This window comes from Diabrotica undecimpunctata, chromosome 1 (genome assembly GCF_040954645.1).
Source record: "Diabrotica undecimpunctata isolate CICGRU chromosome 1, icDiaUnde3, whole genome shotgun sequence".
Lineage (NCBI taxonomy): Eukaryota > Metazoa > Arthropoda > Insecta > Coleoptera > Chrysomelidae > Diabrotica > Diabrotica undecimpunctata.
The window spans coordinates 31,264,221-31,291,251 of record NC_092803.1 but is presented as its reverse complement, the minus strand read 5'-3'; the positions used below and the strand labels follow the sequence as shown (position 1 = coordinate 31,291,251).

General features: G+C 32.6%; 1 protein-coding gene across 1 annotated transcript in view; it reads right to left on the bottom strand.

The window, feature by feature from the left end:
• The window catches only part of LOC140436376 (lachesin-like), a 514,302-nt gene extending 501,832 nt beyond the window's left edge, over positions 1-12,470 (bottom strand). Inside the window, exons 1-3 of the mRNA XM_072525165.1 lie at positions 12,170-12,470; positions 11,353-11,400; positions 7,021-7,127 (exon numbers count right to left, since the gene is read on the bottom strand). Of these exons, the coding sequence (XP_072381266.1) occupies positions 7,021-7,127; positions 11,353-11,400; positions 12,170-12,470 (456 nt within the window). The remainder of the gene's footprint in view (positions 1-7,020; positions 7,128-11,352; positions 11,401-12,169) is intronic.
• Positions 12,471-27,031: the final 14,561 nt, after the last annotated feature.

Here is a 27,031-nt window from a genome sequence, read left to right as displayed (position 1 = left end):
AATTATTTTGGAAGTACATCAATGATAATCGATCTAGTGATAACCTACCTAAGTCCTTATTTTATCAGGTCCAATCTGCAACAAAATCATGGTACAGCTGGTTTCTAAAAAAGCTAATACGAATCTTACAGCTTCTTTTGTAGTTAACTTAGCAGTTTATTGTGAAGGATAAACACTTATTATTTACATACTATCACTGTCACTGCCAAATATTAAAATTTGTCAGATAACTTATTCTGTTTAACCTCAAAACCCATTGATATATTAAGATATAATCAATTGTTTGTTGTTTGTTGGTTTATTTTATTATTTCACTGTCCTAATAAATATATCGGACCAATCAAATGAACTGCTCAAAATGATCAAATCTTATTAAGAGTTGTAATTGTTATTTTATCAAGTCCAATCTGCAACAACTGGTCAAGACATAGCTAATTTATTTATGAACTTCTTCCAAACTGTATATTCACCAAATAACAACAAAATTTACGTTCCTATCCATCCATTAAATAGCAACTTTAGTACAAATATTTGTCCTTCTAAGATCATGATGATCGATATAAATGGGCTTCTCAATAAGCTTGCTGCTGCACCAGATAGAGTGCCTAATTTTTTATTAAAAAAGTCTGTCTGTAGCCCTGTAATGCCATTCGTTATATTATTTAATAGATCTCTGAAAACCTCTATGTTTCCTTCTTCATTGAAACAAAGTAACGTTGTTCCTCTGTTTATAAATGGTCAGAAAGACAACATTGAAAATTATCGTAGTTTTTGTATACAATCTGCAATACCTAACCTTTTCGACTGTCGTATAGCAAAGCAGCTTTCTTGGTTATATAAAGGCTTAATATCTCAATTACAACATGGTTTTTATAGCAAAAAATCCACTGCAACAAACTTTGTTTGCTATCAATCTGATTTATTATCTCAAATGGAAGACCGTAAACATGTAAATGCAATATACACAGATTTTTCCAAAGCATTTAATCGTGTAGATCACCAAATACTTTTGGGCAAATTAATTAATATAGGCTTTTATGTCAGCTTTGTTAAATGGATTAAAAACTCTACATCTTGTAGAAGTCAAAGAGTCAAGATAGGTTGTTATCTATCTGACAGTATCTCAGTACTATATGGAGTTAGGAGGCCACCCTTCTCAACTTCTTTTTAATAGCTTCGTTAATGACCTCACTACCTGGTATCTCAGTACTATATGGAGTTACTCAAGGAGGCCACACTTCTCCACTTCTTTTTAATATCTTCGTTAATGACCTCACTACCTGTTTCCTAAATAGCAAATGTCTGATATTGGCAGATGACTTGAAATTTTGGAAAGATATTTATAGATAGCTCAATAGATCAAGCCTTGTTTCAAGATGATTTAGACAGACTGCAAAATTGGTGCAATCAGAACAAGCTCCACTAAAATATAAATAAATGTTGTTTTATAAGTATTTTTCGTAATGTCAATAAAATTAAAACAAGCTATACTGTTTAGGTATGGTTTTTGACCAAAAGCTCTCCTGGAAAAACATACAGAAGAACTTAAAAAATCACGCCAAGCAGGACTAAATTTTATGAAAACTATTTCCAGCAAAATTTGGGGAGCAGATCAAAATACACTATTACATGTATATAAATCTTTAATTAGATCCAAACTCGACTATGGCGCGATAGTTTATTCATCAAGCAAAGTATCAGTATTGAAAACATTAGAAACTGTTTAAAAGACAGCTCTACGAATAGCTACAGGTGCGTTTCGAACGACACCAGTTGAAAGTTTACAATGCTTAATAGGAGAACCACCCCTAAGTTTACGATGCAAATATCTTTTTCTCTCATATGCTTCTAAAATAGCTAATAATAAAGAACAAACTACTTATACCAATACGTTCACAGATTGATTTCAAGACACTTTCTCTACAACAAGACTAGATCCATCATTTTACGAAAGAGTTAGAAGAAACCTTTATGACTTACATCTTGAATTTCCTGAAATTCTCCCAACAAATTTCCTAACTTCTCCACCTTGGTTAATACCAATTCCCAAGATTATTACTAATCTTAGTATACATAAAAAACGTGAGACTATAACAGACCTGATCAAACAATCATTCTTAATACAAATGGAAACTTATAAAAATCACTATAAGATATTCACTGACGCATCCAAATCTTCAGACGGTGTTAATGCAGCCATCCTTACACCCAATACATTCTTAAAATTTAAATTCAATCCCATTACTTCGTCATACACTGCAGAGTTGTTTGCAATATTACAAGCACTTATCCACATAAAAGAGTCGAAACAGATTCCGTCTCTCATAACGTCTATCAAACGTTTATATACCAATAACAAAATTGCCTCATATATCAAATCAGAAATAGAGATTCTAAATAATAATAAGATCACTGTTGACTTTGTGTTTGTTCCATCACATTCAGGTTCCATCATATTTATCACAGGTATACAAGGAAATGAAGAAGCAGATGAACTAGCCCGCTTAGGATCCTTCAGCCAGGACTCCATTCTTATTAATGAGGTTTCTTCAAATGATTTCAAGTCAAAAATAAAATATAAAGAGTTAAGTGCGTGGCAAAATAAGTGGAGTACATCACAAAATAAACTCAAGGAAATCAAACAATTAGTGAAACCGTGGCTCCAACCCGATATACAAGCAACCGTAGCAACCCGTAGCAACCCGTAGCACAGTAGACACGACCAAGTGAAAATAACACGTTTTCAGAGTAACAGTCCACGACTAGGACACAGTAACTTTACACATAAACACCTCTTTACGCGAACTGTGCCGCCAATGTGTGAAAATTGTCAAGAAAAACTCTCCGTGAAGCATATACTAATTCAGTGCAAAACATATGAAGCAGCAAGAAAGAAGCACACTATGCCAAATAACATAAAGGAAGCCCTAGGAAAAAACATGAACATTAAAAACACAATAAGTTATCTTAAAGACTCAGGACTGTATCAATTATTGTAATTGTTTCTAACTTTACCTGTATTATATTTTTTAGCTCGCTAATAACCCTGGTGGTCACAGCGTAAATAAATAAAAAAAAAGCTATACCGTTAATAACCAGCCACTGAATTTGATGAACGGGATTTGGGTGTAATTTTTGTAACTATTTAACTATGTAACTATTTAAATTTTTGGGTTTAACTATTAAATTTCGTATTATTTATATCTACGTTTTCTGTGCATTTTTAATTTTTTTTAGATTTTTTTATTTTAAAGTATTCTCATTCTACTTTTATAATTTATATTCCGATCCTAGTTTCTCTTAACTTTTTCGATAGCTATTTAAAGAGGTGATATAAAACCTAAAAACCTAAAAACCAAAAAAACATACTTGAATAACAAGGTACATATTTTTTTTTATTTTAAATTAAGTAAATACATCTCACAAATTGTTAAAATGGTAGTTTGTATCTCTGATTCTGTGATATATACAGGCAATAATATACAAGCGTTTTGTCTAAACGAGGAATGCATTAAAGCATATAATTGCTCTTTCGATTCCGTTTGCTAAACTTTACAAAATAATGACTTTGAAGTTAAGGAACAAAACTAGAAGACGAAATACGACGCCAAGTTTGGGACAACTAGCAAAGTTTCAAGATTGTTTGTTGTGATTTCAATTCATGGACCAAAATGATAGGAAAATGAAAGTTTTATCGACATTTTTATATATTTATATTAATATTATTAAAAATTTAATTTAATTAAATTTTCTCTCATTATTTACTTTATTGGTTAGTCCAGGCGGGATCTGTTTTAAATTTGACATTTTCCATAGGAGTCTATTTTTTATTCTGGAATCTGTTTTTTTTTTGTCAATCATTTTCCATCCACTCCTGAATGTAGGTCTCTCCCAATTGCTTCCATCTTTGTCTATCTTGCGCCAATCTAATCCACTGTTTGCCTGCCACTGTCCTTATGTCATCTACCCATCTTTTTTGAGGTCTTCCCATGCTTCTTGTTGTTGTCCTTGGTCTCCATTCTAGAATTCTCCGTGTCCACCTGTTGTCATTATATCGGGCTACGTGACCTGCCTAGCGCCATTTCATTTTTGCAATTTCTTCCACAATATCCCTAATCTTCGTTCTACGTCTTATCTCGGTGTTTCTAATCATGTCTCTTAGTGATATTCCAAGCATGATTCGTTCCATTGCTCTTTGCGTTGTTTCTAATTTTTAAGCGGATGGAGGTGTTTTTCAAGATATATGCTAATTTGCCGAAAGCGCCTCATGCCAGTTGTGTTCTTCTTTTAATTTCAGCATCTTGATTTGATTTTCGTAGTTTGATAACATGACCTAGATATACATAGTGTTCAACATTTTCTATGGTATGATTTTGTATTGTTATATTTGTCTGGTCTCGGCTCAGTATTTTTGTTTTGCTGTAGTTCATTTTTAAGCCTACCACTCCTGAAACTGCATTTAATTGTTGTAATATATCATTTAGTTCTTGGATATTCTCAACAGACGAGGAAGCTGAATCATATTACGAGGATCTGACAACAGCAAGGAACCAAGAAAAATCACACTTCGTAATAATCGCAGGAGATTTTAATGCAAAAATTGATACAAAAGAAGATGGCGACACACAATATATCGGTCGCTTTGGGCTGGACAACAGGAACGAAAGGGGTGAGATGTTGTACAACTACTTAAACAACGAAAATTTATTTTGTCTCAACACTTTCTTTAAAAAATCTAAACAACGTAAATGGACATGGATCAGCCCAGACCAGAAAACTAAGAACGAACTAGACTATATACTCTACAATAACAAAAACATATGCACCGACGTGACAGTACTAAACAAATTCTATACCGGAAGTGACCATAGATTGGTTAGAGCGAATATTAAAATACAGACGAGAGTAGAACGAAACAAACTTATTAAATGAGAACGATACCCAACCACCGATGTCCTGTTTCAAAAACAAACGAAATACCAAAAGGAGCTAAGCACAAGACTAAAATTAGTAGAGACACAGAGACAAATGGATATAAACGGACTAGCCAATAAAATAAAAGTAACTGTAACAACATCGGTTAAGAAAATATGCTCAAACACTAAAACAGCCAAAACATCTAAACTTCAACCTAATACAATTAAATTACTAAAAGAAAGACGAAACAGAACAGATCGAACTTCGGACAGCTTCAAAAGTTTAAACAAAAACGTGAAGAAAGAAATTAGGAACGATCATAGAAACCATACCAACAATCTAATAAAAAATATAATACAAGATAACTGCAATATGAAAGTACTCAAAGCAAAAAACTCAAACGGCACAAGAAAAATCATAGAAATAAAAAATGAGAAAAATGTCACCGTCCGAGACAGAAAGGAAATAAGCGAGGTCATTGAAAAATTCTACACTAAATTATACTCGTCAAATACACAACCACAACAACGACGTACTGAACGAACAATAATTAACACCGGCTCAGAAGAAATACCGGACATAACCGACTATGAAATAAGAATGGCCCTAAATCAACTAAAAACGAATAAATGTCCGGGAGAGGATAAAATTACAGTCGAAATGTTGAAAATCGGTGAAAGAAAAATAGAACAGGTATTAAATATTTTATTTAATAAAGTAATTGATGAAGGAAATGTTCCTCAAGAATGGTACAACTCCGAAGTCATTTTACTATTCAAGAAAGGAGACAAAGCAAACATCGAGAATTACCGACCAATATCCTTGCTCTCACATCTGTATAAATTACTAACTAAAATCATAACCAACCGCCTAACACATAAGATAGATTTCTATCAACCTATCGAGCAGGCTGGATTCAGAAAACATTTTAGTACCATAGACCACTTGCACACCGTAAGAACACTGATAGAAAAATGCACCGAGTATAATGTTCCAATTCATATGGCGTTCGTCGATTTCTATAAATCATTCGATTCCATCGAATTATGGGCAGTGCTTGAATCTCTAGAAAATGCACGTATAGTTTCAGGATACACTAACATAATTAAAAACAGTATATTCTTACTTCAGTATATTCTTATTATCATTATCATAAATTAAACACAACTAAACTAATTAAACATCTAAAGATCTAACATCACAAGAAAAACCAAATGCAAAATATACAAGACCCTGATAAAACCGGTTCTTGTATATGGATCAGAGACATGGACACTGTCGAAAAGCGATGAGAACCTATTAGGTACGTTTGAACGAAAAATCCTTAGACACATATATATGGGGGTGAAAGAAAATTACATATGGCTCAGAAGATATAATTTTAAACTATAGACAGCATACAATGAACCCGAGGTCATAACATCCATAAAGATCAGACGTCTGCGCTGGATAGGCCATGTTGAACGGATGTTGGAAACTGAAACACCAAAACATATAATGAGGCAAACACCAGTAGGGAAAAGGTCAAGGGAAAGACCCAAACTTAGATACATGCAACAAGTGGAACAAGATTTGAAAACACTTAAGATTACCAACTGGAAAAACAAGGCAAGGAACAGAACAGAATGGGCGAAAAATCCTAGAATAAGCCAGGACCCAGAAAGGGTTGTCGAGCTACTGATGATGATGAAAGAACACACTGGAAAAACAACATTGTTGTGTACTGATTGCATTCTGATTTCCGAGAGCGATGCATCTGAATAAATAATAAATTTGTAAAATCTAAATTACTGCAAAAAAGTTACTTATAATACAAATCTAATATATTGTGCTTAATATAATATTGTTTACTTTTTTTCAAGAGTTTTAAACTGCATTACAATATCTCTAACTTATTTATGTAGATTTAAGTAGCAGAATTAACCTAGATGCACACCCAATAGAGTCTTAATTAATATTAAAAGTTTAAACATCTGCGGCCTTGACGATAGCAGTGTGCTTGAGAAAGCACAGTTGTCATACTTATTTCAATGTATATTACTTATGTCCAGCTGAAAGGTTTACGTACGTATAATATTAAACATTCTATTATCAAAATCTTACCTTGTAATGTCCAAGATCTGTAACTGTACAGCTCAGTACTGCCTCTCTTCCGAGAGCTACTGTTACATTTTGAATTGGTCCAGAAAACTGCGGAGTCTCATTCGAAAGTCTTGCAGCACTTAATGTTTGGGCTACATTTTGATCTGAAAAAAAAAAAATAAAATTTTACCAAGAACTAAAGAAAAGGAGCTAAAACATATTTTAACTAAAAATTGGTTTTCATAAAAAAAGTAAAAACATTAAATAAAAAATGCATAATTCGTGTTTTGCATGTGAATAATGCACAGCAGTTCATTATCATGATGAGCACTAAATCGTATCGACCTAACTTTGATATCAGTGTGCCTTTTAACCTTCATCGGACTTATTGAAGTCTATTTTGACACCAGATCACAATTTTTGGATTTTACTTTATAGATCTTAATTTTTAAACGGCAGTCTTACATCTATCTATAGATTGTATTAATAAAAAATTATGCCTACAAGAACATTTAACGGTTAGATTAAATTTAAAGTTTAATTTTATAGGCTGGGGTCTCCTAATACCCGGGCCAGCCTTTTATGTCATATAAAATGAATTCTAATAAAGTTGTAATAATGTGGAAATCCCATAGATTTTACGAATTAGTACCGACTATGAGTATATTATCGTTTTATGTCAGGGTTTCACATGTTTACATGGGGAATTCCCCGAGCTGCGATAAAATTTAACGAAATAATATAAATATATTGAGTATTGAGTTCCAGTGTCAGTTGGTTTCTTGTCGTATTTGCGAATAGTGCATACAACTCTGAACATGAATTAAGTTTTATTTATATCTGGCCAAAAGAAAACTGAGTGGAGATGAACTTTTACGTTTTAAGATGAAGACAATGTAACAGAGATAGAAGAAGAAAATGATATTATTAATTAAAGCATAGAGCAAAATGAACCAACAGTTACTGACTCCGAAGGCTTACCGGTATTGGTTGCCAAAAAACACAAAAGTGAAACGAGCAAAAGCCAATATTCGTAGACATGCTCTAGGACTTACAAATTACAGTGATGATAATATCAAGTATAAAGTATCATATTATATGAAGTATCAAAAACACTTTCCTTCTGTTTTTTTCAGACGAAATTCTAAACATAATTGTCATGGAAACGATAAATGGAATAGTTAAAACCAAAATAAAACTTTCTGTAGAGATTCTGTAGAGATTCAAGCCTATATTAAAGTATTGCTTATGATTGGAGCTTTTCATGGATCGAAATACCAGCTGCTATGTCTAGAGATAGGTTCAAGAAATAACTTTATTTATACGTTTTGATAATTTTTCAAACCAGAAAAGAACGAAAATCAGTAGATAAACTGGCCCCAATAAGAGATGTATGTAATATTTTTATTTCTAATTGTAAGAAATCTTTTAATCCAGGCGACTATCTGTGTGTAGATGAGCAGCTCGTGTCTTTTAGAGGTAAAGTACTATTCCAAGTTTATATGAAGAGCAAACCTGACAAGTACACATTAAAGATATGGGCCCTTGTGGACTGCACTACTTCTTTTATTGTAAACATGCAAATTTATTTGGATAAGTTTTTGAAATGTCAATAAGAAAACAAGCAAATTTTAAAATCTATTAATTTTTAGGAAAACAAGGTCCTAAGGTGAAAAAAGCTCAAGGCCAAAGAGTTGTCCTAGACTTGATAGACCATTAGGAAGGAGGGTTTGGAATAATAACTGCAATTTTTTTACGAGATTACAACTTGCGGATAAGTTATGGGAGAAGAATATAGCTCTATGTGGAACTCCTCGAAAAAATAAAAAGTATATTCAAAGGGAGCTTCTACCAGCATGATATAAAACAGACTATTCGCTTTTAGAAAACATAAAACGTTAGTTTCTTATGTTCCAAAACCAAGAACTGCAGTCATCTTACTTTCAAGTGAGCAAGTGAGCATATTTACGGCAAAGTGGTTGGTGAAGAATACTCCTATAAACCTGAAATTATTCTACATTATAACAAAACGAAAGGAGCCGTCGATACAACCAATAAGTTAGCTAAAAAATATACTGTACAAAGAAAAACAAACCGTTGGCCGATGGTTATATTCTCTCATCTTATTGATTGAGGTGTTAATTTCTATAAATTGTGGCTACTAAAATATCCAGATTGGAAAAAGTACAATATAAGTAGGCGTAAAATATATATTTTGGCACTGGGCAAGGAACTTATAAAGAAATATGTTTTCAGACGTTATAACAATAAGCACAAAGAAAAGAATAAAAAACGTCATATGGCAGATGTATTAACAAACCTTTTGAATATTACTGAGCCCAGAGTAGAACAAACAATAAATACAAGGGGACAGCGCCATGTGTGTTATAGAGGCAAAAACAGAAAAACTAGTAAAATATGTGTAAAATGTAACAATTTGTATGTCTAGAACACGCAAAATCAGGGATAGTTTGTGTACATTGTACAAATAGTATGTAATTGTTATTTAGTCTATTAGCATCAGCAGTAGAATGTATTTTGTCGTAATGTGTATGCTTTAGTCTAATAAATGTTCAATATTTTAAAAATAATGTGTTACTGGTACAGTTTTTTCGTATAAGTATAGTTAACACCGATTTAATAATGGGGTTTGTTCAAAAACATGCCCGTCTTTTGGGTAATATTTTGAGGCCCGTCCTATAAAGGTTAACTTTCTTATGGATCTTCTTGATGTGACGATTTAGTGACTTGAGGAAGGGATAATAAAGATCACACATTTGTAGGAAATCTTTGAGTAAAGTTTTAAAGCATAGAGCTAAATTGACTGGAAGATTGATAAATTGCCCTCCATCATCCAAAACCAAATCAACAACTGTGTGTTTTACTTTTACTTGTGGCGTCTTGTAATCTAAATAGGCCACTTCTTGGACGACGACATTCTCTTCCTACATTTTACACTTTAAAATCAGTATTGGCTTTGATGCATTTTGATTCTGTGAGTGATATGATTTCGAGGATGTGCGAGGATGAAGACACGTGGTCAAGAACTCATGCGTTTGTTAGACAGATGTTCCAGTCCAAGGAGACTGAATAAAGACTGTTGTAATCATGAAAAAAATTGAGGCGTTTAAGTCTAGCCGTCAAGCGATTTTTAACGGAACGTGAGGAGGCGGAAGTAGTGCCAAAGATATACCGCCACCAGGGCGAATCCTGGACTGCACTCGCAGATCAGAAGTGTGGTTGAGAGGATATAGCGGTTGCGAATGCGGTTTTTAGTGGGTAGGTTTTAAGAAGAATGCTAGCACGGCTGTTAGAATCACCTATAACGATTAAATATTCGTTATTTGGGGTCTCGTTTATTACAAAGTGCAGGTATTCATAAAAGTTGGTGTCTTGTAGTAGTATGTCTGTTGTTTTCAGGTGGATATATTGCTATCACATTCAGAAGGTTGAATTCCAGTTTAACTTTTACAATAACTATTCTTTCAGAGATACAAAAATAATTACATACTTTTATATTTTATAGTAATAAATAAAAATGTCACAATAAACTAGTTTTAGTAATGGTAAGCACATCTAAAACAAACCAGAATGACTTGTTTGGTATAAAATTAACTTTCCAAAAATGGTTTAAATTCATTAAGCATTAGTAAAGTTTTCTTACACACTTTTCACCTAATATTTCAGCTTTATAAACTTTCTTGTTTATAACTACCACCTCGAATTACCTCGACCACCTAAAAGATGGAGTGATAATTATTGGCAATCTACCTCCCAGGAAATTAACCATAGGCAGCTTCAGAATTAAACCGATCAAAAGATCTCCAAGAAGAAGAAGAAGAAGAAGAAGAAACTACCTCGTTAGAATTTAAGCACAATTAGAACTAAACTCCTATAAATAAAAATAAAATAGAGGAATTATAGGTTGCCTTTTTCCATTCCATGAGTTTTATGGTATATCTCCAATCTATCCGTCTTGCTACGTAGTTCTACCAATTTGTTCTGAGATGGCTAATCATTTCTATTTTGCAGAGCTTTATTTTTTGTTTTATTTTTTAAATAACGTACAATATAGGCACTTAAGTCATTGCATCTCTTAATTTTATCGTTGTCGCCCTGGTTAGAGTTAATTTTCTACTCCATAAATATATAACCGCTGGCAACACACTTAGCCTTTTCAGATTTACTTAGTGTGGTATAAATTTTGTCAAAATTTCAAACCTACTTATTCGTGCATGCACTATTATCATATTGAATTTACTTTTAGTCATGTAAACTGTATCTAATTTTACGCGTGAATGAATATTTTCTGTATTAAAATGATTTATACACCAATGAAACATTTCGTAATATATTTTAAGGTAGTTGCATGAAATAAATCGTTCAATTTGAGCTTCGTCGCTTAGTATGCATCGCCTCTGAAAACCCTTGTACTTCACAAAATATGCAGGAAAATTTCTTTACATTTTATTTTTCTTTGCGGTCACTCTATCGCACCTTACATTTTAAGATGATTCAGCTGAACTGAGCAAAATAGTCATTCTAAAATATAAAACCACTCTACGGTTGAAATATTTTCACCCGTATAGTCCAGGAAACGAAGGTTTTCACCTCGCAATTTTTTCGGAAAAAATCGATTTACTTGAAAATTCAAGAATAAGTAGTAGAAAGTCCAAGAATCAAAATCTATGTGATGCCGAAAGGCGCGTTCATCATGGAAATAGGGCTGTTTCCTAAAGGGTTTTTGCCTGAACGGCATGCCTGAGGGGCCTTAGCCTGATGGGCTTTAATGACGTGTGGATCTGTGTCCAGCTTTTTTTATATGTATCTTTAAAGTTAACAGTTTGTTTGTTAGTGGGGGTTTTGGGTGAAAATAATAGGGGCGTGGTTTAAGGGTGAGTGGGATGTGCATTCCCAAGTGTATAATGCTCTCACATATCCCGTGTATATGTTTTTTGGGTTTTTTGTTTTTTTGTTTTAACTAGTTAGTGAAAATAAAATAAATAACTAAAATAAGACAAATCATAATAAAAATGGGGTGGTGGTTGGGAGTTAAGGATATTTTTGCGTACGCTCATTTTTTTTGGTTTTTTGATTTTTTTGGATTTTGTGTTTTTTGGGCAAAACTGTTAAGCTATCGGGGATTTCTATGCGAGTATCTTTTCTTTACGTTCAATCGGGGTTGCCCCCGTATCCTGCCAGCTGTTGTTTAGGAGCTCTCTTAGCAAACGGTTCGGATGGTTTCTGAGGTTTTCAAAGAGCTCATATGCATGTTCGTCCATCATGCTCAGGACTCTCTTTTGCTGCGAATCTCTATATACGTACCTTAAAGGTACGTACGTAGGGATTTTAAGAGCCTCCCTGATCATGAAGTTCTGTACAGTTTGAATTTTCTTCCTGTTTGTTTTACATGCATGTCCCCACGCTGCAGAGGCGTATGTGAGGGATGGCAGAATGATGGTGTTTGCCATTCTTATTTTTGTTTTGAACCTCAGTTTACTTCTCCTCCCAATTAGCGAGGAGAGCTGACTTTTGAGGATATTTGCCTTATGTACCGTTTGGTTTATGTGATCGGTAAAGGTGAGACTGTCTATCTAATGTTACTCCGAGATATTTGGCGTTGTTAAGATAATTCCCTGTCTGGGATTCCTTGACGTCTTTTGTACATGACAGCCTGTATTTTGTCCGGGTTAACGGCAATTTTCCACGGAACACATCAAGATTGCAGACGGTTTAGGGCCGTTTGTAAGTATCTGGTGGCCAGATTTGGATTGCTACTGCTAGCAGCTATAGCAGTGTCGTCTAGATACCATGTGTGGTGTTAATTGACATTTATTGATAAACACTTTCATTGAGGTTTCTTGTTGAAAAATTGAATGCATCGTAAAAAAGTTGTTTTAATCCGAGTAGTTCATCGGTATATGACCTCTGTCATTTATTTTATTATATCCATATTTTTTGATTCTGCTTTTATTCGAATTTTTTATTTGAAACTTAAACGGAATTATTCGTATATTAACTTTTAAGCGCTTTAATCATGTTGCCAGCAAAATTATAAATTTAGTTCTAAATGGACCGTGGCCCGGAACAATACATCCCGCCACACGGGAAATACTTAAACACTGCTTTTAATGGAAATGTCATTCGTCAACATCACGTAATAAAACAATAAATTGGCCGATCTCCTAATAACTCGCTCAATAATGTGCTCTTCTGGGGCTTTTTGAAATAAACAATAGAGTCAAACATGCTTATTAGAATACCGGCTATAGGAATATCACGGTATAAGAAATAGAAATTTGAGGTCCCGTATCGTTTTTATTTACTTCTTAATAAATTTATCCGTTTATAGGAATAAGTACAGTACAGTTTAAGTAACATAATACCGCTTAATAGAATACTTTTAGGTAAACAAATAACTGTATATTCAATATCCTAATAATTTAAATGATGTCTGGTTTATTAGGGTCTGTTTATGTTATTAAGAAATACTTTATTATTTTGTTACTAGTACAATTTTGACCTTTACCCGAAACATCTATAGGTCATAAAAGTACGTTTTCATTTGTCTAGAAATTACTATTGCCAGCAATTATATACACAACATATCTCCCCATCATATTAGCAAAAATCCTTGGCAAATTGGTTTCTCGTACACGTATAAAGTATATCGAACTAAAAGAAAAACAGTTAGGATTTGGATTTACGTATTACATTTTTTACGTTTTGCCTTGCAATTCTTAGAAGGCACAGATTAAAGCAAAAATCTGAATTTTAGTTTCGTCGATAGAAATCTTCGGATTTCTAGTTTTGCGATGTATTATCAGATGTCGCTATATCGTCCATACTGTTGCCATTTTAATGTTGCTTCTTTTCGACGGAAAAGATTTGTTTTTACGTTTAGAGCTTCTAAAACCGTCGCTCTGATGGAATGAAATACGTATAAGGAAATATACAGAGGTACTATACGTATATCAATATAAGTGCATAACAGTGTGTTCCCGTCCATCCTGTAAGTACTCTTTAAAATTATATAAAACAAAGTCATTTCACAGGAATTTATTTTATTTATCATAAGTCGGCTTCATATAAAAACTCTAAACTAGTTCATTCGTTATCTATAATGACATAATTAAATTGCCTATTGAAAAACAGGTCCGTATTTCAGGTCTAAATTAATTTTAAATTATAAAGAAAAGATGTTAAATCCAACTGACGGGATTTCTGACTACAAAAGCTCCCAAAAGGAAAACAATACTAAAACTTATTCATCTGCTGTGATTGAACAACAATTCCCTACCAAAGATCAAGCTATTATATTCCCAGCCATTGAAAACCTAAAACTTCAAGATTACCTGATTCCACTAGGAATGTTGATCGAGCCCAAAAATATTCTATTTTCCTCATGGCTTTCTAACAACAGAGTGTGTATGTACCTTGCAAACAAAAACATTGTTAAACATTTTATGAATAATTATGGAGAGTTTATTGAAATTAATAATCAACGAGTCCAAGCACGCAAACTAGTCACTCCAGCAGAAAGACTAATTCTGTCAAACGTTTCTCCCACCATACCGCATGCTTTACTAACTTAAGAAATTGAAAAATTGGGCCTTAAAACTATGTCTCCCATGTCATTTCTCAAGATAAGTGCCGGTTTGCCGATTATATAATAAAATTTTAAGATTTTGCCTGGCACGATTATATAATAAAAAAAATTACATAGTTGGAACATCCAAGATCACTGTTTCTTCTTTATTAAAAACTTTCTTCAAAATAGAGCTTTCAGAGTTAGGACAAACAACACAACATCAGATATAATGTATCCAGAAAATGGCATTCCTCAAGGCTCGGTTATAAGTCCTTCGCTCTTTATAGTGGCAATCAATGATATTCTCAAAAATCTAAAATCGCCTATAAAAGCACGCGTCTACGCGGATGATCTTGTAGTTTTTTGCAAAGGTAAAAATATATACAAAATATATTTTGTCACACACAAAACTTTATACAACACTTAGAACTCTGCTCACAAAAAACAGGTTTCTGTTTTTCCACTGAAAAAACTCGTTTCATCCTGTTTTCTGAGAAAAATATCACAAAAACCTAAAGTGATGAGAACCTCTATGTGATGAGAACCTAAAACGTGTAACTTCAATAAAATTCTTAAGCATGACATTTGAAGAAACTCTAAGCTAGAAACTTCATATAAGAAATTTGATCTTATCTTGTTACAAGCGATTAAATCTTCTAAAAACTCTGGCCAATAAAGAATGGGGCGCGGATCGCCAAACACTTTTAATGTTATACAGAACATTAATCAGATCAAAATTAGATTATGGATCTACTGTGTATTCTACATCCACTAAGACACTGCTAAAAAAACTTGACAGTCTTCACAACCTATCTTTAAATATAATACCAGGAGCTTTTCGCACAACACCAATCGAAAGTATTTATTGTAAAGTTGGTGAACCGTCCTTAGAAGACAGAAGACTTTATCTAAGTGTAGCATACGCCGAAAAAATCAGGTCTAACCCAAAAAACCCTACTATTCACAATTGTTTTAAAATTCCCAAATCTCTTCATAAATAAGCCAAGAACTGACAAACCTTTCTACGCAAGGATTAGAAGCTATTTAAATCAATTAAATTACACGTTCCCAGAATGCTTTTCCTCCCAATCGTCCCCAATTTCTCCATGGCAAATAAAGAACCTTCAGTACCTAACCCGCCTCCAGAAACATTTCTTTCGACAAACATTCAACAAACCCACAGTTAATCAAATCTGCCTTCAGCGATATGCTTCACAACTAGAAGGATTATACACATATATACACAGACGCATCTAAATCAAATGAAGGTACTGGTGCTGCAGTCATAATCCCAACATCGACAAATAAATACAAACTTCCTTCAGAGTACTCCATTTACTCTGCTGAACTATATGCTCTATACCAGGCCACCCTTGCTGTCAACGCATCCAATAATACCAATTATATTATACTCACAGACTCTCTAAGTTCCGTACAGTCAATCCAATATGTCTATCCAACTAATCCTTTAGTCATCAAGATAAAAGAAGAAATCCACACTGCTCAACTGAATGGAAAAAACATTATATTATTCTGGATACCATCCCATATTGGAATTCCAGGAAATGAAGAGGCAGACAATGCTGCAAAAGAAGCTGCAAGTAGTGATAGTGCGGAGTGTACGAAAACATTTACGATTGCGGACGTGAAAGCGGCGGTTAAATATAAAGTGCGATATATGTAGGAAGAAAAGTGGAAAGTGTCATCGGCCAAGCTACGCGATGTTAAAAAATCGATAAAACCCTGGCCCACACTACCAACAAGTCGGAGAGACCAGGTAATATTAACGCGACTCCGACTGGGTCATACGCGATTAACTAATAGCTACGTGTTCTCTAACAAACAAGAACCAAGATGTGACAACTGTGATGAAAAATTAACAACCAAAGATATATTAGAGAAATGTCCAGCACTAACGGCCAAAGCGCATGTTGTACAATATACCAAACAAACTTAGTGATATTTTGGGTCTACAGTACAATATTTTAATCATAAAAAGTTTCTTAACCTCAATTAACGTTTTAAATGCTATCTAAACTAACATTATACATGTAATACAAATTATTGTTCGCTATCATTGTTTCGCTAATAGCCAATTTGGCTGATGCGATTTTGTTAATAAATAAAAAATCTTAACTGCCTTTCTTTTATTTTGATATACTCTTTATGAGTAATTGAAACCAATTCGCCAAGGATTTTTGCTTAGATGAGGAGATATGTTGTAGAATACAATTTTAAGATTTTCCATATCTCTATTTACATATTTAAGTATGTCTGTTTTACTTTGCAATTCTAAGAAGGCACATATTAAAGCATAAATCTAAATTTTGGTTTCGACCATAGAAATCTTTGGATTTCTACTTTCACGATTTAAAATAATCATTCTTTATTATCATTTAATTTTGTTATAGAAAGTATATTTTGTTTTGTATTGCTGATTAAACATATTATTAGTAATTAACTAATTAGCATAGTAATACTTTAAAAAATATGATTAAAAAAAATAAACTGTCAACTATCTGAATTTCGAGCTCGTATACTTATACACATATATTCCGCTAATATATTGATTTGTATGTTATTTTAACTAATTTAAGCTTTACCATAAGTGTCGTATATAGTGAGCAATATAAATAATCATTCCCGTACAAACTTTTACATTTTCCTATAGGGTCCAATATACCAACACATCAACCGCCCATAAACAACTTTTTCCGTCTAGAAGTTTCACACAACCGATGGAAAAAAATTTAGGGCGAAAAAATGGAAATGATCCCAAAGGACGACGTCCACTCCCTATGCATCAAATTCCCGTATCAGAAAAATCTCTCGTGTTCATTCTGGTTTTGACATTCCGGGGCCCGGAGCAGTGCGATCGCCCGTTTTTATTTTGAAAAGTGATGATGACGATGCAGCAGCATCGCAGGGTGAATAAATGAGAGACGTGATCGGTCAATGTACCCTAGTTTTTTTTTATGGAATGAGATCATTTAGTCCCTTATATTATCGTACTTAGCTTATAGATGGATTTCTGTGATCAGTGTAGACACTAGAGATTTATTATGTATTTAATATTTTTTTAATTGCTACGATACTAGTTTATAAAGAAAGTTTATTTCATTTTTAGCCATTCAAAACTGAAAATAAAACTTAAAAGGAAACTTAATTTTCATTCAACATTCCGAAATTTATACTATAATATAGATAAATTATAATTATAATATGTGCTTTGGGGTTGCTAGCTTCTTCCTTTTACCAAATGATATTTACTAATCTACAGTTTTGTAGAAAACAAAAGTTTTATTTTGAGAGTCCGGCCCCGATATCTAGCAGATCATACAGCTCTATATCGGTTCTGACAAATTTGTTAATTACTGGTAGTTAAAATTAAAAATATAATTTAATTTTTATACTGTTTGCAACTTAAAGTTAAATGTGACAGTGTACTGAAAATCGTAGAATTCTGTGAGTACAAAACTGCATTATTAATAACCTTAAAATCAGAAGTTTAAAAGGCAAAATATTTTATCGATTTCAATTCAACTAATCGATTATCGACAACAACTTTTTGCTGGTTCTCGCTGCTAACAAGTAATTAGGCTAGGCTGCTGTTCAATTTTATTAAGTGGCCAGGTCCGGCTTCAGATCATCTGTGCCAATGTACGTAAATTCTCAGCGGGAAGATGGATGAACCGGAATCAGCTACTACCTCACGAAATATACCCACTACGTCACACATATCTTACTCCAATGCATTAAACAGTTTCAAATATCCTTCAAAAGACCAAGGTTTTATACTTACAACCATACAAGGAATAAAAGTTTTCGAATATATAAAAGCTGTTGGATCAATAGTACAGCCCAAAAATGTTGTTTGGGCATCCAAAATAGCAAACAACCGCATCTGCATCTACCTATCCTCTAAATATGTAGTTGATCAATTTCTTAGCTCCCACAAACATATAAATATTAATGGTAACCAGATTGAAGTAAGAAGACTTATAACCCCTGCCCAGAGACTCATCATATCTAATGTATGTCCTACTATACCTAATAGCATAATTGAAGAGCACTAAAAAACTATGGGTATAAAATCCGCCCCCAACATGACGTTTTTACGAGTAGGCATGCAAGACTCAGAATACAGCCACGTACTCAGCTTTAGGAGGCAAATGTTCATAAGTCCTTTAGAAAATGCATCAATTCCTGACTCATTTCTAATCTCATTGGACAATACATCATATCGACTATACATTTCCATAGATGGTTTAAACTGCTCCAGATGCAAGATTGTCGGACATCACGATTCTGACTGTCCTTCTTTATCATCATCAAGCAACTTAATTAATCAAATGGAAACTGACCACCACGTGAATATACATAACTCTACCAATGAAAAATATAATCAGCTACAAGATCAACCACGAAACCAATACCAAGAAGATACCGAAACATTAATGAAACCAGAACCCAATACCATACAAAATCACGCATCAGCTACAAAGCACCAAACGACTTCCTCACAAACAAACAATGAATTACAAATCTTGAATCAACCAAAAATATTCCAAGATAATTCCTTAGTAATTGAAAGCGATAGAAAAAGCACTAAAATTACTCCTGCGACTAAAAGACAAATATCCTCTCCTGAAATTCTTGAAAATGACCTACCTCCTCCCGATACTCAAAAACCTAAGAAAAAGCCTAAAAGCCAAAAAGATATTTCAATTATTCTAAATAAAATTAAATGAAAACATTGAAATTAGAAACCCTTCCTTTACACTTACTTTTCATGAAATATGTGATTTTCTGGCAAATTCCCTTCACTCAAAACATCCTGAACGCATTGTTAAAAATTATTCAAATGAAAGCCAAGAAATAAAAGAAATTTTAAACTTTATATATTCTCAATATTGTTCTGAAGGTATTTTCTTGTGGCATTTTAAATTAATTACTATTTAAATGGGAATACGCCACAATTAAAGGTTAAAATAAAGGAAATTGTTCTCAAAATACTTGTTTGAGAACGATTTCCGAAGTAAAAATTGAAACGTCAATAAACGTATTTTAACCTATAATTGTGGCTTATTCCCATTTAAATAGTAATTAATTTATATATTCTCAAATACAAAATAAAACTTTAAAAAACAATATCACCAGATTGAAGAAGAAACTGCTTCTCAACAGTCCTTCTTCTACTGACGAAACTGACTAAGAATCAAGTTCTCAACAATAAATAGTTAACACGTAAAGAGTTAATGGCCAGCACATTCATATTACAGTGGAACCCCAACGGTTATTTTACACATATAGAATCCATTAAGCTTCTTATACACGAATATCTTTTTTTAGTCATATGCCTAGAAGAGACCCATTTCAAGCACCAAACTCAAAGAATGTCTAAGTCAAGTAGGAACCAAACTCATCTTACCAAAGAATAGAAAAGACCAAGTCATCATCAACCGACTCCGAATAGGACATACTTTCCTTACACACAAGCATATCTTCAACCAGGAGGCTGCTCCGATGTGTACCAAGTGCAACACTCAGTTGTCAGTGAAAGATATAATTGTTGAGTGTCCAGTGTACCAGAACGAAAGAATCGCGTGTGCCCTTAGTAATAATTTAAAAAGTATACTAACGTTAAATTTACAGTCTTTATTAAGTTATCTTAAAATGACTAAACTATATACCAGATCGTAAAAAATATTTTTTTATGTAACAATATGTATCTTACTGTTTGTGTATGTCCCCCCGCTAATAACTTTTAGTGGTTGATGCGGGTATATTTGTTTAAATAAAAAAAAAAGTTTTATTTATCAAAAACTATCCTTGCTAAGATAAAAGTTTATTATTTAAAAAGAATACTATATAAAACGTGTCAACAAATAATTTTGTTTTTTTTTTAATTCTAATTTTCTAAAAAGGGCGATCGTGACCTTGTAGACAATTAAAGACCAATTTCAATTGTTTCGATATTCAGTAAAATAATCGAAAAAATTCTGAAAAAACGTCTTATATCGTACTTCGAAACAAATAACTTTTTTACTAGTTCACAATATGGGTTTAAAAAGGATCCACAACACATGCACTTTTAGATGTGATGAGTGTCATACTTGATAGCCTTGAGAAGAATAATCACTCTGCCATAACGCTGTTGTGATCTTTCAAAGACCTTCGACTGTGTTTCTCATGATATTTTGCTAAAAAAACTGCACTTTTACGGTATAAGAGGTACTCATTTGGAACTAATTTCATCGTATCTAAAGGATAGATACCAAGCAGTCAAGTACGGAAATTGTCTCTGAATTTAAGCAGAGATAAAGCATGGAGTTCCACAAGGACCAGTTCTGGGCCCTCTATTATTTATAATATATGTTAACGGCTTACCCAATTTCATGGCTCCACTTAAAACAGTTTTATTTGCAGATGACACTACTATTGTTTTTTTTTGATAAAAATCGTTTAGTTTTAAAAAACACGTCTGAGTATGTAAATTCCAATGCTCAATCATGGTTCTTAGCAAATAAACTTAAACTAAATGATAGCAAAACTTAAATTTTTTTTATTAACTTTCGATGTGAGTGTTGAAGAAAATAATTTCAAATTGTTGGGCATAACAGTTGGCAACACATTGACATGGTATAACCATATTGACCATCTCAAAGGTAAACTTTCTAGTAGGTATCTTATGTTTACTTACACAATTAAAACTTATTACAAGTGTTGATACCTTGAAAATAACGTACTGGTCTCTTTTTCATTCATTTTTAAGCTATGGTTAAGCTATTCTAAATGTTTCATAACAATGATTTTGAACGGCCTTGGGTGAATTCTTGCATTGGAAATTAATGTTGACCATTCGGAAGGTGTCCATACAATACGTTTGCAAATTAATTGTTGTATAGAAGTATGCACTGAGTCTACAGGCATATTAGTGTGGCCAGGAAGAAGGAATGTTATTTTAATGTTACATATATTTTTTGATGATCCTAAGAATGTATGCAACATGCCTAATATGGCTCTATTTTTATTTTGACCAGCACAACTGTCACAATACAAAAGCCACTGTTTTGACATATATTTCCTTTCATCAGTTTCATTTAAGTATTATAAAATAACTGTACTTATTTCATTACTACCACGATTACCATCTGTTTCTCCCCAGAGGTAGCAAAAAGCGTCTTTGCTTCCACTTTCATAGACAGTTTCGTTGTACATGGCATATTTACGAGAATAATACAAAAGAAAGTTGGTTCCGTGAGGGATGTTTAAAACTTTTTGAAGATCAAAACTAACACATAAATAACTAGTATCTTGCTTTGAAAGTTTTTGATCAGAAAGAAATTTTGATTTGCATTCATCTTTATCTTTCAAATGGTTGTCATGTTATGCTATTTCTTCTGCAGTAAACGTAATATCTTTATCCTTTTTTGAGTCACACATGCCACGTTTGTCCTTCTTTAGTAAATGAAAACCAATATTGAAATCCTTATGAAAAATATCACGAAATACTTTTAAAGAAACAGTTTTACTTAACAGATTATGATTTTCTTGTTGATCCTTTACGAAAATTCTATATAAAAATATACATTTTTTAGTAGGCAAATATTTTTTAGATGTACTTGCTCTGCAGTAATAAGAGGGTACTGCTGATAACGGCTTTTTAAATTCGTGCACATAATTTTAATCTAGAGCTTCAGTTTTGTGAAAAGGATCATGTCTGCCTCTTTCATCTTTTTTAGCAAATGTTTCGGCAATTGCATTATCTTTGGTGTATCTTAATGTCATTTGGGATATGCACAATGTTTTTAAAAGGAGTTGTTGGCATACTGCGACTTTTGCTCCATCCTGTTCAATAAAATATTTAAATGTTCGATTTCTTCTTGATTTAGTTCCTGTTCGCCTTCTTTTAATTGTTTTTTCTTTCATAAACAGTAAAAGAAAACCCCTTTGTTTTTGATAGCTACCCAACCCCCAGTAAAATTCAAAGATCTCATCAAGTTGTTGTTCAGTGAAATTTTTAGCACATGAGTTTTCCAAATTTTTCAGCAGACTTGACATGTTTTTTATTGTTATTTTTTTGCTTTTTTACACCAGCATCGCCAACCTTATCTAAAAATTTAGCAGAAATATGGTAATCAGAATTAGAGCTTAAAAAAAATCAGAATCCTTGTTTTCTTGGAAAAAATAATCGATGTCAAACCTTTTAATTTATTTTGATTTCTGGGAATTATTGGCAAAATGCAGAGATGTTTCCGGATCAGAACTCGTATAATTTACCAAAATCTTTGTTTGGTGTTTTTATAAGTTTCTTGATCTTGATATAGATTAACTTGATTCAACTGGTAAATGTCAGATTTTTCAGGTAGAGAATTATCATAATCATCTTTATCAGATTGTATTTTAGAAACGATGGCGTTAATACTATCCTCTACAAGAATAATCGGAATGTTAGCAATGTCAACCAACTCTTCTAAATTCAATGGATTATTAGGAGTATATGTGTTAACAAGATGATTAGAAATATTTAAAACAGGGCAATGAGTCTCGACATTTTCAACAATGGCAGAATTACCATTGTTTTCTAAAGCTTTTGCAACACTGTTCTTTTCAGCATTCTCCAATGCCATTAGGATTTTAAAACCTCTTGAAGAATAAGCCATACTCAACATACAAAAGTGTTGTACAATAACAATTAATAAAATAATAATTATTAAGCATTTAACTCACCAGAATAATAAAAAATGGCACACAAATAATCTTATAAATAACCACCATAACAATAATAACGATTAATTTGTAAAGTTTTAAGTTGATACACTTTATACACGCGGTTATTATCTTCTATTAACCGTTTTATTTCGACGAGAACTATTATCAGCAATCCAGAGTGGGGTATCGTAAACGGCTTCCACTTATCCGACACGAATTCATGTTGCATAAGATGTTTTGTAGGGATCAACTGGTGCTTACGATAATTTTCGGTTACAATTTCTTAAGACAGCTTACCGAATAGGGGCTTACGATACAAAATAAAACATTATTGTGCTACATCAAGTACGTTTAGATTACGATGTTTTATGAGGACTGATGTAGAACAACCCCAACAATCGTATGAGACCAAAGAAGCATTTTATACTTTATTGTCGCTTACAATGTTCTGTCAAACTCATCGATATATATTTAGTTTAAATATTCTTATTAGAAGATTTGTTGTTCATAAATAAATGTTTTATTATTTATTTATTTTAAAGAAAAAGTACCGAAAAAAACAAAATTTTTATTAACAGATTATTTCTTCAAATAATTTTTAATTTTAATCTCGATAACGCTTTTTTTTTATTTTTTTTACAAGAAAATATAGGGAGTACCATTTTACTTAAGTTTATTATTTTTGGGGGATGTTGTTTTTGCTGTTACAAATCTAATATCTTTACCATTCCTACAATTTCTTTAATAAAAAACAGCAATATCTTTAATATGTCATAATTTCTAGGGAATAAACTCATAAAAAGTATCCCCATATTTCGCTATCGCCCCAAAGAACTTTATAAATGCATATTAAAAAACCGAGTGCGAAACTTCACGATTTATCGCATTAAAAGAAATCAATAAGTTCCCCGTTTTGGCGGAAAGTTATTGGATTAAAGTCTGGAGTAATAGAGATGGGTGCTCCAAATAAAATTAAGAGAATACTCTTAGAAGTATCTTTAAAGTTAAAATTTCTTTTTTAGTATTTCCTAAAATCACTAAATGGCAAGTATGAAATATGTTCAGAAATTCAAATAAATCAGTTAACGAATACAAATATGTCGTCAAAATATCGACAAATAAATGGAAAAGACATTTTGAAAATCAAACATAAAAAACGGGCGTCAGTCCAGTGGGACTGCCGGTAGAAGATATACTTCTATACAACACGCGTTCGCCATTACAAATTTATATGGGAGTCAACCTTCACAATCATTACATATTATGTAATGCTATAGGCAAGAGAGAAGAGAAAGATAAACAGAATTAGGTATACAGGTATATGGTGCATCGTTTGCTGTATATAAACAAAATTTGACCTGTAATAGAAGTATAGTAAATGAAGGATTGGATCAATATTTTGATAAAAATGTATATCTTTAAAGGAGTTGAATCCAAAAAAAATATTTGCATTCAACTGTTTTGCAAAACATACTTTGCAGTAAAATTCATTGTTTATTTTGTTATTAATATAAAAATACAATACAATACACTGCAACATAATTCAATATAATAATACAATAAAATGCAATATTCATAAGTATTTAAAAATGACAATATACATAACTTATTACTTACGCATATGTTTAATTTACCATGATAATAATATTAATAAAATAAAAATATTGTTTCGTGATACAACTGTCAATTTGTCTGACATTGACAGATACAAAATTTAATTGTTGTTTTTTGTGTATATAAGCACACATTTAAACTTTCTTAAGATATTTCCAAGTTTGAATTTATAATTTAACATGCCTAACGAGGCTCAAGACAAATCTGAACAGAATGGAAAAATAATAATAATATTAATAAATATTAAATATATTTACAAAAGGAACATTTTTATTCTCGAGAGAGAAAAAGGGAGAAAATATATCTTCTGTCTCTCTCTTATCTATATCTCACATATGTAATGATTTTGCCGATTCACTCCCGTACAAATTTCCAACGTCGAACGCGCGTATAGTAGTATAACTTCAATAAAGGGAACGACCTGTTACAGATTGCTTAAAATACAACTACTAATTAAGTATACTGTATATAAGAAAACACCGATGGCCTAGTTAGTATAAAGTATTACCATCGCAGTATATAAAAAAGGTGAAAAAAACGATCCCACAAACAATATCGGGTTAAGTCTCTTAAGCGCTGACAAAAATTATATCGCTCGAAGTATATGGCGTATAAAACCGGAACTGATGGCGTGACAGAAACCTAAAACTATTTGCTTCTCAAAGTTTTTACCGAATCATCTGAACACGGAATTAGCAGCGTAGTTGTCGAATTTGACCTCGCCTTAATTAAGTTTTAATTTTAAATAAGTTCCCACAAAAATTTGAATACCGGCACTTTAAAGAATAATTTCGAACCCAAGAAGTCGCAGAAGAGGGACCCTATTGGTCAACATGTTAAATCTGGTACGACCTTGGACACGAACAGATGGATAGTTAGAGGGGAGTGTGCTGTGGAAAGGAAGAGCAATGGAGGGACCAGGAGAGTAAACATCGTTTTCGCAAGAGGTTTGAAGATCTGGCAAAGTTTCTCTTAATTCTATGTGTGTGGCAAGAAGAAGGTGATTTGAGCTTTAAATGTAATGTGGTAATTTTTATAATGTGAGTTAAACACCGTTTGTTGTAAGCTGTATTACATGTCAAGGGATTTGAAAACAGCGTCCTGAGCGCTAAGTTAGCCGACATGGTTTTAACAAGAAAATAAGTATCCAAACTTAAAGGATCAAATTTACCTGAAGTCCAGTTTTGGTATTTGATTTCATTTTTTCCAGAATTGGTCTAGCCTGAATTTTGTACCTCCAAGGGCCAGATTTTAATTGTTTGAAGTTTGTGGAATAATGTTTTTTTGTTTAAATGTAAAATAACAAATTTTTTCTATAATTTAAAAATATATAACTAGCCTTTGAAGCGAGTAGTTTTGTTCAATTTTTCTAAATAAACATTTATTCGTAATACACTTAAATTTGCTTTCATAACAATTTAAAAAGTTTATAAATAAATTTAAGTTTTATGTAATAGCTAATTGTCATATTTTAGTTTCTTTTAAATAAATTTAACCTTGATAATTAATTAATAATTATCAAGGTTAAATTCTTTTCTTCTTTAGGTGCCGTCTTCTTAGCGAAGGTTGGCGATGACCTCTGCAAAGTCTTCCCTATTTTGGGCTTTCCTCATTAAACTTTGAAAGTCTAATCCTGTTCAATCTTTGATGTTGCGCAGCCAGGTCATTTGTCGTCTACCCGGGCCGCGTCTGCCTTCTATTTTCGCTTCTATAATAAGTTGAAGGAAGTTATACCTGTCGTGTCTAAATAAGTGTCCAAAATATGACGTTTTACGCTTCTTGACAATTTCTGTGAGTTCACGTTCTCTATTCATACGCCTTAAAACTTCTTCATTTCTAACGCGGTCGGTCCATGGAATTTTTAGCATACGACGAAATACCCACATCTCAAAGCTCTCTAAACGTTATAACAAAGCTCTCAAACATTTAGTATATAACAATTAGTACATTTTTTCTGTCATTTGGTAGATAATCATAGTTTTAAATTTTGTTTTTTGTTAGAAGGTTCAATGTAATATCTTTTGATAGATTTAGATATGCTTTGTATCAACTGTTTATGTAAAATAACAATAAACATGTAACATTTCCTCTTTAACTAGAAGTTTAGAATAA